Source organism: Eucyclogobius newberryi, unplaced genomic scaffold (assembly GCF_026437365.1).
Source record: "Eucyclogobius newberryi isolate DKJ021-1_F unplaced genomic scaffold, fEucNew1.0.hap1 SCAF_3, whole genome shotgun sequence".
Taxonomy (NCBI): Eukaryota; Metazoa; Chordata; class Actinopteri; order Gobiiformes; family Gobiidae; genus Eucyclogobius; species Eucyclogobius newberryi.
The window spans coordinates 5,801,820-5,815,376 of NW_027315945.1; the positions used below are offsets into that span (position 1 = coordinate 5,801,820).

Consider the following 13,557-nt stretch of genomic DNA (forward strand, 5'->3'; position numbering starts at 1 on the left):
CTGAGGAGGAGAGACTGTCACTGCTGCTGTTACAGGAGGACGTGGAGCAAAATTAAGATGACACAGGATGGAAAAGTGAGATATATATATATATATATATATATATACACACACACAATTAACACAGCATGAAATTCTAACCATATACACTATGGCACGTCTAAGCTCTTTATGGAGCAATACTGATAAAGCGTATGACAGATGGACTGATGCTGCCTTTCCACCGCCTGCATGATACGACTGTGAAGGAGGGAGGTTGTCCGACTCGAGATGGGCTCTGGGATGACTGGACGACGTTAGTCTGGTCTTTCTCCGAGACAGCAGTGTAGATTTCATAATCACTTACCTGCTGCTGCTCGGCCATGGAGTGGATGGAGCTGAAGGAGGGGTGTGGGTGTGTGTGCTGGCTGGTCATGGCTGGCTCAGCGAGGGAGAATCCCTGGGCAGTGGAGGAGGAGGAGGAGGAGGAAGAGGAGGAGGAGGAAGAGGAGGTGGCAGGACATCCTGAGCTGCTTGCACCTGCAACACAACAGAGCACAGTTAAAGGGGCTGTATACATGTATACAGTCTGCAGGCAATGACAGAGAGCGCTGCTTTAAACTGTTAACTGTGTCTTAAACCTATTCTTCACTTTCCTAATAGTGCGCTCAGACTGTGGTGTCAGATCCACACCCCGCCGACGAGTGTGGCACCTAAACACAGGCTTTTAGATAGGATCTGAAAACACCGGGGGCCGACTACGGCCACGCCTCAGCAGCCAATCAGAGCCAATCACACAAATTTTGTCGACCAATCAGCTCGCAGCATGCAAATTTTAACTTGTAAACAGTAAACTGTAATGGCGGACTATTGTCAAATGCTTCCCGGCCCGATAATGATAATTTAATGATAATATTCCAGTTTTACGGGAAGACGGGTCTCTGTCTAAAAGCCTGCCTAAACACCTATGCATCTTGAAGACAGATGCTTTGGAATATACTGACCAGCAGATGCATCCAAGGTGTCTAAGGGATTGTTTTGGACCTTCTTCTGAATAATTAAATCCACAGGTAAATCCCTAGAGCATAATGCATGCCCTGAATGCGCGTTCGCCATAGACTTTACAAACAGGACGCTTTGGATGCAGCAGTGTGAACTAACCATAAAGCATTCCTAACATCCTCAGAGTGTATAAACCCATTTCTCAACATTCCGGAGAAACGACTCGATACAGCCCCGTGTTCTCGCTGTGCTGAGGTTGAAGGATGGGACAAACCGTGCGAGCGCCGTAGTACTGAAGTACTTGCGAAAAGTACGTGCGAGCGCCTACGGTGCGAGCGTCTACGGTGATCTTAGCCGTAGTTATTCTATTACTTGGTTTACGGATTTTTAAATGAAATATATTAAACAGGCGGGCGAAATATAAATATAATTTCAATTTCAAACTATTTTTTCTCCCGGGTTTGCCCAAAATGGACCACGGGAGGAGAGGGGGGGGGGGACACGGCGCGCAGGAGCGTGTAACAGTAGATTTAGCGTGTTTTACACTCAGAACTCACACTTCTAGGTGTACAGCCTTGGTCAAGGCAAAACGCGCTGGAGAAAATGTGGTAAACGGGTTTAAAATGTGTATTTGCGATATAAAGGCGGAGGAAACGGGTGCGCGCGCTCTCGCCGGGACCACGCAGGGACGGAGCTGTTCCGTCACGCTTCATGCGTGACTACATACCACTTTTTATATTTCATTTAATGTTATTTTGCGTTGTCTGTGGTACTATATAACAAAAGAATTATAATAATTAATTTGATTTATATTGTATAAATCAATAATCTAAGTGCGGCGGATCCGTAAACCAAGTAATAAAATAACCGCGGCCTTAAGTGCGCCGTAAGCGGTGCTAAGATCCCTGTGCAAGCGAGCGCCGTGCAAGTGAGCGCCCTGATCTTAATACCTGGCGGTATCTTTTGGGCATGGCGGTGACCAGCCGAAGCATAGCGGCCTGCCATGCTAAAACCCCTCAGCGAGAACACTGCAGCCATACATCTGCGACTCAACACAGCACCTTTAATACATCTGCGACTCAACACAGCACCTTTAATACATCTGCGACTCAACACAGCACCTTTAATACATCTGCGACTCAACACAGCACCTTTAATACATCTGCGACTCAACACAGCACCTTTAATACATCTGCGACTCAACACAGCACCTTTAATACATCTGTGACTCAACACAGCACCTTTAACCCATCTGCGACTCAACACAGCACCTTTAATACATCTGCGACTGATGTCAATCAAATCTAACAAATGTTTTGTTCGGGGGGAAAAATACCTGAATTATACCATCTAATTTATGTACATTTAGGCCGCAGTTATTTTATTACTTGGTTTACGGATTTTTAAATGAAATTTATTGAACAGGCGGGCGAAATAATCTTTTGAAATTGAAATTATTTATATTATAAATATAATTTCAATTTCAAAAGATTTTTTCTTCCCCGTTTACCCAAAACGCACCACGGGAGGAGGCGTGTTTTGCATCAGTAAAACAGACGCTTCTAGCCTTAGTCACGGCAAAACGCGCTGGAGAAAATGTGGTAAACGGGTTTAAAATGTGTATTTGCAATATAAATTAGTCAGTGCTGCACCTAGCAGACAAGGAAACAGGCGCGCCCGTCTTCTCATGCTCTCCCGGGGCCGCTCGCAGGGACGATCCCCGCTCCGTACCAAACTCACGCAGGAGTTTGACGAAAAATTGCTTCACTCTTATCTTTTGATTTTAAAAAAATGATAATAATTAATTTTATTTATATTGCAGAAATCAATAATCTAGGTACGGCGGATCCGTAAACCAAGTAATAAAACAACTAAGGCCTTTTAGGAAGATAAAACATTTTGTGAGACGTGGCTTCACTTCTCTGCGCCTCTACGTTGTGTTTTAATGTCTCTTTATGTAATAAACAGAGTTGAGATTATCTTAGATGTAGCAAATAACAGTTATGTACTTTTATAATTTTTTATTGAAAATGTGTCCAGACAGAAAACACATTTGGATAACCAGAGGACAAGCTTCTTTTTACGCTTCCCAGGGACGAGTCTACTCGGGGAAAGGTAGCTGGCGTTGTTTCAGTGACAGGCTACATCGAGGACTATGGCTTCTCCAACAAAAGCTTGTTGGATAATGGACCTACTAAAACTAAGGACTCAAAAGAAGGATTTCCTCCAAACTGTTTAGAGAAGTCCGCTGAGTGAGTCTGCCACTTTGTTTTGGATATAATATTTGGTGTTGAGCTACAGCACAGAAATAATGACTTTAAAAATGCTCTCCTTTGTGTTTATTACTGTTATAACTTCATAAACGTGCGTGTTGTGCTTGTGTTTTTCTGACGCTGTGAAAGGGGAGTGACTTAGCGCAGGAGCAGGATGAGGGGAAGATTAAAAACTCAAACTGAACATTAATGCAATGTTTTCAGCAAATATAGCATTTTCAAAGCAACAAAAGGTAATATGGTGATCTATATATGCTATTTGTTAACATGTAAAACCCAATAGAAAAGTGATAATTCATTTAATGACAGAACACACACTGGAGCCTGGAAACAACCGGAGCAGCTGCAACACGCCACAGTGACCGACTACACCAAGCATTCCCAACATGATCTCCCCAAAACAGCCACTGTGGGCCCCCCAAGCTAAAAAAAAGATCTAATTTCATTTATTTCTTTATATATATATATATATATATATATATATATATATATATATATATATATATATAAATAAAGGATAGTGTAGGATTATATAGGAAATATAAACAAATATGAACATAGTTTAGGGTGCCAACTTGAAAAATAAATGTCAATGAGAAGAGGACAAAGAGGAGGAGGACAAAACACAGAGGAGGAGGACAAAACACAGGAGGAGGACAAACACAGAGGAGGAGGACAAACAGAGGAGGAGGACACGCACAGGAGAAGGACATGCAGGAGGACAAACACAGAGGAGGATGAGGACACAAAGAGGAAGACGCACAGAGGGAGGACACAAAGAGACAGGACACACACAGAGGAGGACACAAAGGAGGACACACAGAGGAAGACGCACACAGAGGGAGGACACAAAGAGAGAGGACACACAGAGGAGGATACAAAGAGGGAGGACACACAGAGGGAGGAGGACACACAGAGGGAGGAGGTCAGTAGAACAGTTAAAGTTCAGTCACTGTGACAGAAATGGACACTGTGTCTTTAAGAGGCTCTTGGACTCTCACAGCACTTCCTTACTCTGGCATAATCCTTCTGGCACTGCAATTGGCTGCCCCTCCTTCCTCACTTTGAGCTGATTGGCTGCTGGTATCTAAGGGTTGGCTGGCCAGCGCTCTATAAATAAACGCAGTGCTGTCTCAGCACCAGCCCACAGTAGTCATTTGTTGCTCGTCTCTCTTCTGCCGCCCTCCTGCTCAGCTACAAGCTTCCAATCGCAGCTCTGACTAACTCTTCCCTAGCAACGCCACCACCCAGCAGGCTCCTGGAGGCTCCAGCGGGTTCATGCACCTCTTTGTCCAGAGCCCTTTGCACACTGGCCCCTGGGCTCTGTCAGCTGCAGGCCTTTGACTTTCTGCATTACTTTAGTGTAGCAAAACCCTACAGAGGGAGGTGTTTTGTCAAAGCAGCTTGTATCAGCTGTGATGGACAGACACACAGATCACTACTGCTGTGCTAGCAAATGGCTACAGCTGCGTCTGGTATTTAAAATAAAAATGTAATTATCACAGCAGTATTCACATAGTGCAGTCAGCCCACCTCAAATCAAGAGAAGTTACTGAATGTAGAAGACGCTTCTCAAAAAGGCAGTAAAAAGAAAAAAGCTCAAACCTGCTGTAAACTCTTTGCTGATGGAAACATATTCTGCATTATGTGAATTTTGTAATTGTTACGATAATCACTAATAAACATGTTATAAAGTAATACCAAATATTACGATAATCTAATGAAATAAGAGTCAAATCATTTTGTAATTCAATCATTCTTTTATGTACGACACAGACTCCAAAAATATGTCATGTGACACTTGCTATTTGTGTTTTGAATTATTTTAGTTTTTTGTAAATACACAACCTGGTCTTGGTCAAATCTCATTCTCGGTCCTTTTGCAATCCAACTATTCATCATCGACAGATTCAATCGATTTCAAAATAATTGTGAGTTGCAGTTGCCATACCTTTGGACCCCCACGGCAAGATGAAACGGACTTTCAAACATTTACAAATATTTTAAAGACAATTTAATTGAATATTTTATTGCAATATTCTACATGATTCCACGAAAAATGAACTGTTTTCCACAACAAGTTCTTTCTTCCGTATGGACATAAAGGTTCTGCACTATAAATGTTTCTGTATCTCATGTTATCCTAATTAAGCAAGGTATTTAAACGTGGTCTGTCCATTTTTCAGGTTTAGGCAATATTTAAACAAATTAAATACCTTTAATTCTATATGAAAATGAAACACAATTAAACATTTGTAATATGTTTTTCTTGTATATAAAGTTTACATTAAACTACAAAAGAAGTTAAAAAAGGAACTGTACTTAATTTTTACCGTTTTGAAACATGGAAAACAGAACTAGTTCCTTTTTAAATCTCAGTCCACATGTATCACTTTCCGAATAAATTCAATTTATTTGATGTATATTTAACACCCAAAATCACAACAGCAGTTGCCTCAATGGGCGACAATGAAAGAAGTAGATTAAACAATGTTCATGGGAATTTAGCAAATGGAAAACTAAGATCCCCTGTCCTTAGACACTCCTTCTGTCCTTAGACACTCCTTCTGTCCTTAGACACTCCTTCTGTCCTTAGACACTCCTTCTGTCCTTAGACCCTCCTTCTGTCCTTAGACACTCCTTCTGTCCTTAGACACTCCTTCTGTCCTTAGACACTCCTTCTGTCCTTAGACACTCCTTCTGTCCTTAGACACTCCTTCTGTCCTTAGACACTCCTTCTGTCCTTAGACCCTCCTTCTGTCCTTAGACACTCCTTCTGTCCTTAGACACTCCTTCTGTCCTTAGACACTCCTTCTGTCCTTAGACACTCCTTCTGTCCTTAGACACTCCTTCTGTCCTTAGACACTCCTTCTGTCCTTAGACACTCCTTCCCTCCTTCTGTCCTTAGACACTCCTTCTGTCCTTAGACACTCCTTCTGTCCTATGACCCTCCTTCCCTCCTTCTGTCCTTAGACACTCCTTCTGTCCTATGACCCTCCTTCTGTCCTATGACCCTCCTTCTGTCCTATGACCCTCCTTCTGTCCTATGACCCTCCTTCTGTCCTATGACCCTCCTTCTCTCCTTCTGTCCTATGACCCTCCTTCCCTCCTTCTGTCCTTAGACCCTCCTTCTGTCCTTAGACCCTCCTTCTGTCCTTAGACCCTCCTTCTGTCCTTAGACCCTCCTTCCCTCCTTCTGTCCTTAGACCCTCCTTCTGTCCTTAGACCCTCCTTCTGTCCTTAGACCCTCCTTCTGTCCTTAGACCCTCCTTCTGTCCTATGACCCTCCTTCTGTCCTATGACCCTCCTTCTGTCCTATGACCCTCCTTCTGTCCTATGATCCTCCTTCCCTCCTTCTGTCCTATGACCCTCCTTCTGTCCTATGACCCTCCTTCCCTCCTTCTGTCCTATGACCCTCCTTCCCTCCTTCTGTCCTATGACCCTCCTTCTGTCCTATGACCATGACTATGTAATTTGAAACTAAAGGATTTGTTTAACAGCACAAATCAGCTCATATGTTGCAGTTCTTTATGGTCAGATTGTGTTCAAACTAAACTCTGAGAACTTGAGAAACAAATCTGCAGAAAGAGCAGTGCCTCTAGGTAGCTTCACACTCCAGCTGATGTTTTTTGTTCGAGTTTTTAATGTCATAAATGATAAAACTCTAAAGAAGATGTACTGTTTTTGAAAGAAGTATCCAAACCTATGATCCACAAACTTTATCGTTTGTTTGAGATTGGCTCCAAAAATGTCATATTCATCTCATGGTTTAATGCCCTTTGGCTGAAAATGATCACATTTAGAGTTGAATAATGGCTCCATTTTCTGAAAGGATTTGGAAAAAAACAAGTCTGCACTCTGACAGTTAGGTCTGTTAGATTCTACCTGAGAATTCTGACCTGCATCTCAAGTTAAGCTATAGCTGTTCAAGTATTGTGACATGCGTCTGCTAGAGCTGAAGATCTTTGTATCTTTGCTGGGTAAATTCATTTAACTTTTAAAATCGTGCTGGGCTCATTGCACTCTTTTTACTGGCAGGTATTGCTTTTCTAATTAGATCTGCAATTTATGTTTTCAACTCAGAAGTCAGTTCACAGAGTACTTTTTACACCCATTCAAGAAATGTTTCAAATCTGCTCACCCTTTATTTACACCAAGACTCAAAATGTAGCCGTGTTGTGCTGATGTTTTGGATTAATGGGTGTAACTGGTCCCATTAAGTCGAAACACACTTTACCCAGATCAGCTCCGCCAATATGGACAGGCCATATCTCATTTTAAAGCTCAGAACCTCTTAAATCATTGAGTTTGTTTTACAATCAATTGATCTATTCTAGATTGTCATGCAAAAGTAGGCAGATCGAGCCCAAAGCCAACAGAGGTCATAAACACCATTTTTATCCACATTATCCGCCCAACTTCAGCACTGGCCACATGCCATATCTCATTTTAAATCCTAGAACCTCCAGAATCCAGTCGCTGAGTAAATTCGACAAGCTAGATATTGATTTCTGAACGTGTCGCTAAATACAGCATTAGAATTGGGGATTAGGACTGCACGATATTGGAAAAAAGTGGGATATGGGATATGGGGCAAGGCAAAATAAAAATAAATAGTGTGTTTCCGGTAACATTGAAAAAGAATTTCAGGTAGGTAGGATTATTATTATTATTATTTTGATAATAATTTTACAATCTTCGCACAGGTTCTGCAGACAGTTTTCGGACTTCTACGTTCACTAGTTTCCTTGCTGTCACTATGTGATGTGAGCACTTTTCGAATATGAGCATCTGTGCAGGTTGCATCTGCAAACATGGATGCGCCCATAGGTAAAACGAAACCTATCAAAAGTGCAGCGATTTTCATATCTTATGATCCCCACAGATGATTTTTCCCTGCAGCTTTTTGATTCTCTCTCACAATTTGACTTTTTTTAAAACCTACGGCCAGTAAATATGCAATAAAATGTTTAAGGTCTGTTTTTTTTATCTGGAAATTCAGTTTGGTCGGATTACCGGAAGCACGCAATTTTTTTTTCTTGGCCTAAGTACTATGATACATTGTGATATTTGGTAAAAGGCAGGCCACTTCTATTATGTAATTAGTATTACCGTGAATTATTTTTACTGTGGACAGTGCACAGTATAAGCTTCGCTTAAAGCCTGTTTTGAGCGGTGTTCAGTGTTTAGTGGGATCTATCCGTGTCCATCACTGGCCCAGTGCTCTGTACATTCTTCACATCACGAGGACTGGGCATGTGCAGATGTGCTGTAATGACATGGTTTGGACTTTCATAATGTTTAGATTGATATAGCTGATTTCACAGCATGTCTGCACTTCTTTCAGCACAAACACAGTAGAAGGAAAAGCACATCAGTCCATCTCTAAAACTTTAGTCCCTGTGATTATTCTGGCCATTCTGACTTCTTGCATTGAAGTGGCAGTGAGTGCACCATGTTTGTGTCCCTCTCAGTCTTTGTACTTCACGAAACAGTTTCTGTGGCATTGGATCCGAATTAGCAGTGGGCTACATTAGCACTTCTCCACCGCATCTTTTACAGTGTTTTCCTTTGTCAACATTTGTCAAACAACAAGCCCATGCATGCAACAAATGCATGATTAATACACAAAATATTTACAAATTATAACGCAACTTTGCGATACCACACGCTACAGTATTGCAATGACAATTTTTTTTTTATTCAACCCTATTAGGGATGCACTGATATATCAGCCCAGTATCATTGGCCTATATTCACATATTTGTATAATATTGGCATAGGCAAAAAGCACCGAGATAAGTCTTCAGTAATGAAATGAACCCTGAGGAGCAGAGGCAGAGCAAAGCCACGATGGCACACGGACTGGAGAGTCTAGCAATAGAATACATATTCCATCCTATCAAATCTTGTTCCTGTTTTCCACAGACAAATGTCTTCTAACTGGTTCTACACATTTTAAAATAGTTTTGATCCTTATTTTACTTAAGATTAAAATTAGTTTATAAAATAATCAAGTGTGTAAAATGTGGTCCTAATATCAGGCCCAAGCTGTCTCCATGTTCATATCAGTGTTTATTCAGCTCAGCAGATTCAGAACTTTGAGCTGTTCTAACATCGTTTCCTCATCAAATCCTCTCCCTTCCAAGCGAAAAAAATACTCTTTTCTCCCGTCTAATCACTATCAGTACAACTATATTCCGAGACCAGGAAGCAAACAGGCTAGCCTGAAATATTTATATTAAATTGTGTGTTAAAAACACAGGTAGAAACACAAACTTAATTGTGTTTGTTATTAAAAAAATAAGATGCTAAACTTTAAGAGCATGTTTAAAGGCTAATAATACAAAGGAAAATGCTCAAAATATTTATTTAATGCGGTGTAGAACACTTTAGTTTTTTCAAAGTATCATGATACACATTTCTGTATCAACAAGTCTATCACAATCCGATATTTTGAGTACAACACTATCTGACCCTAGTTTATAACTCGACAAAAATGTGCTGAAACACGAGACAAGCCCCAGCAGCAGAGGAGCACGCTAGCATCCACACGAGCTGATAACATGCATGCAAAGTGACTCAATACTTTATGCAATTAATTTCACTGTTGGTCAAATTATTTGCAGTTCAACGAATCAAAGCTCCAGTGGGTTTTACTTTGACTAGGGGGTGTGAATCTTCAATTGAGACGTTTGGGGTCTTGATTTGATTCAAAAACTGTTCCTGATTCAAAAATGATTTTCAATTAAATTCTGAGAAATGTACTGTGGCTTCTGAAATATATTTGCAGGGACAAATTATTGTCACATTGGAGTGATAAAACATATTGGACCCATTTTTCACTCATCAATATTTTCGAATGGTTTTATTAGCCTCTTTTAGAGGCTTTGGCCATTTAACTCTGAAAAGTTGTAGCTTTTCATTAGCTTTCCTCAGCTGCCAACAACACGGCACAAACGTCTGACAACTGCCTCACGTAATGCAGGGCTCACATTGTATGCAGTGCAGCTCCTGTGCAGTGACCACGGACTTTCCGTAGCATTAAAAGTACGAGAGGAGCTGCTGCGGCGCTCCAGATTCTTTCGGTTGGTTGGATTAAATTTGCGCCGGACACTAGACCCCACCACAAGCCTTTTCCCTATATTTATGATTAGTTATTGCCACAGTCATTTCAAAACAATTTTTGAGACTTTAGAATTGATTCAGAATCTGTAAGACGTAGAATCGCAATCTTTTTAGCACGGCGGACCAACACAATCAAACAAACTAATTCCTAGCTGAAGAATTGCATTACAAAGGAAACAGAAAGATGGGGAAAATAAAAAAACTTTCTTGGCATTTACATGCATGTTTTAGAACATTTCTTCTTTTCAAGGATTCTTTGGCCCGCAGTCTTAATTGGAGACGAGAGAAGCCATGTCAGATCCAATGCTGCTGTGGCGAGCCACACATGGAAGCTGCTGGGAATGCTATCCATGCGTCACATTTACTGGGGGAATAAAAAAAATTCAAATATTCAATTTTTCTCACCATTAAAGACCATATGACAGATTCTCCTGTTTTTCTAATTATGACTTGGTTTGGTAGGATAGAACATGTGGTAAATATTATCATAGTTTTACTTTCGTTAAGTTACAGTTTTTGAAAAATTAGAGTTCAAAATTACAGAGTTCTAAAATGGAATCCCTCTGTGATGTCATCAATAGGCGACGTAACATTGAAAACAATTTACACTTAACTGATACACTTTTCCGACCGTTTAAACAATAATTCAATTAAATAAAGATACTATGTGGTATTGTGCTTTGTCAAATCATAACATATATAATTTATATGGATTTGGCGGTTTTCAGTATGGTTACTGCTGGATAGTAGCGGCAGAGTAGCTCTCAGGTCTTGGGACCAATTTCCAGGTGGTGCGGTGCCTTTCTCTGCGGAATTTACATTTTCGCCCCGTGTCTGTGTAGGTTTCCTTCGGGTGCTCCGGTTTCCCACTAAAAACATGTCCAGGAGGCTCCTCCCCTCAGTGGCCCTTAATAACATCAGCCGGCCCCAACACTATGCTGGTAGGTGTATGTGTTTTTTTTTATTACATAAAATTATTAACAATAAAAGCATAAAATAGTAAAAGAATTGTCGAATATTGGACAGAGCACCAATCATAAGGTGTGAATTTGTTGTTAGAATTAGCAGGGTAATCAGAAAGGTAGTACCTGGTCACTTTGAAAAGTGACCAGGTATGTGGAAAAGGGGCTAATTCTCTTTAATTAGTTATCTGCTGAGTTTAATATTGAGTTGTTCATGGCTAAATGATCAACTGATTAACCATCAATAAATGCTTAATAGAGTGAACACATTTTGCCTGGTTAACTGCATTTTCTATATATACTTGCGATATACAAGTACGCAACCAGAGGGCACCCATGTCTCCTCAAACAATTGTGATGCATCCGAGTGAGAAAAATGTTTCTCTCATAAAGACTGATCAAATCCGTGACACTGCAGTATTTATGGATCAATATGTAATATGCATATATCATGCATGGTTTATTTAACTTGGATTTCATGATGGTGGAGACTAGACAGGATTATTCCAGTCTAGTCCCACTTTTTGTCTCAGATGAGAAACTATTGATCTTTTACCTGTTTGAGCCAAGGTAACCGGCTAATTTTGGCAAATTTACAACATGACTCTTAAATAAAGTTATTTAATTCACAATCACTACAAAAGTGCATCAAAACATTCATAGGCGTTTTCATTGAACAATACCCTCTGTTCAAATACACCACTTTGAAATTCTGCCTTCTGAAATCCTGTGTCAATCAACACAATACAGGCTGTGTTTTTGCGTCAGTCAAATAAAACTTTGTTCCTTGATGTTAAATAAGCAAAGCTTGTTGAAATGCACACAGCTACAGCCCAGACTCAGAACCAAAGGAAGTAATTGCTTAATAAAGCAATTATGGTGTTAAATTATGTAATCAATAATAACATAACTATTCCATAATAATTCCTTAGTATTTTGAGCAGATAATGTACTTTTTTTTATAGTTAAGTTCACAAACTAACTTGTTACTAATAGCTCTGTTATTTGTGCATGATAGTGTAAATTTATACAACCATATTCAAGCATAAATGCTGTTCTATTTCCATTTTATAATCATTGACGGTTCAAAAAGACAAATTGATGAGTTTGCACTAAGGACAAAGTGAGAATGACACAGACTGGACCATATGGCAAACAATTTATGTCTCCATGTCATGTTTTATGTCCTCATACACAATATACACTAGGGCTGGGTAAAAAAAAAAATCGATTTAATCAATTTTGGATCGATGTAATTCAAATTTTGCAATATCGATTCGTACGGCATGAGATCGATTTTTCCCTATGAAGTCTTGTGCGCGGCGCAGCAGTGGCGCAGCAGTGGCGCGTTTACGTCCGCTTGTCAAGTGTGCAAGACGTAGGTAAAACTCGGCTCAGCGAGCCATCCCAACTCAAGTCTGACATCTGGAACCATTTCGGATTTAAAACAAAGAGCCGGATAAAACCAAAGTGGTTTGCAAAATCTGTGAAGCGGGGGTCAGTTATTGTGGAAATACTACAAATCTCAGAAACCACTTGACCAGGTATCACACTACGCTAACGTTAGCTTCCGACAACAAGCCGTCCGGGGCAAAACAAACTGAAACTGAGGGAATCATTAACATTACCAGCCGATTCTCTGCTGGTCATAAAGATAACAGAAGCCGTCGCAACTTTTGTCTGCAACGATTTACGCACCCGTACTCCTGACAAGCCACACCGCTAATAATATGGCTGTGGCTGAAGAGCCGCGGCGCGGTCAAATAGCCCAGCAGTTTCAGGAGCCGCGGCACTGCGCTGTCATATAGCCTCATGGCTAACCCTAACCCTAACCCTAACCTTAACCTTAACCTTAACCTTAACCTTAACCTTAACTCGGCGCGGTCTAAAACGGCGCGGTCAAATAGCGCAGCAGTTTCAGGAGCCGCGGCACAAAATAACATGCCAGTTTCGGCTGCGGCTCTGTGGACACTCCCTAATAATATAGCTAATATGTTGACAGGGGCCACATACAGGGGTGGGGGGCTGACCAGCAAAGACCCAGCAGTCGTGACGGACAACACTACAAATAATGATTGGTGCAGTGGAGATAAAGCAGCTGATGCACGTCGAACACACTGAACTGAGCCTCACAAGCCGGTCTAAAAACTACTTTTTGTTTCAAAATTGTACTTTTGAGACTTGAGACAGTTTTGTTTACAGCTGAAGTTTAA

At 40.8% G+C, this 13,557-nt stretch overlaps 1 protein-coding gene across 6 annotated transcripts in view; it reads right to left on the bottom strand.

The window, feature by feature from the left end:
* The window catches only part of dyrk1b (dual-specificity tyrosine-(Y)-phosphorylation regulated kinase 1B), a 50,270-nt gene that overhangs the window by 13,338 nt on the left and 23,375 nt on the right, over positions 1–13,557 (bottom strand). For all 6 annotated transcript variants that reach the window (XM_072461365.1, XM_072461366.1, XM_072461363.1 and 3 more), the window contains exon 2: positions 347–519. In XM_072461365.1, the coding sequence (XP_072317466.1) occupies positions 347–415 (69 nt within the window). In that variant the 5' untranslated portion in view covers positions 416–519. The remainder of the gene's footprint in view (positions 1–346; positions 520–13,557) is intronic.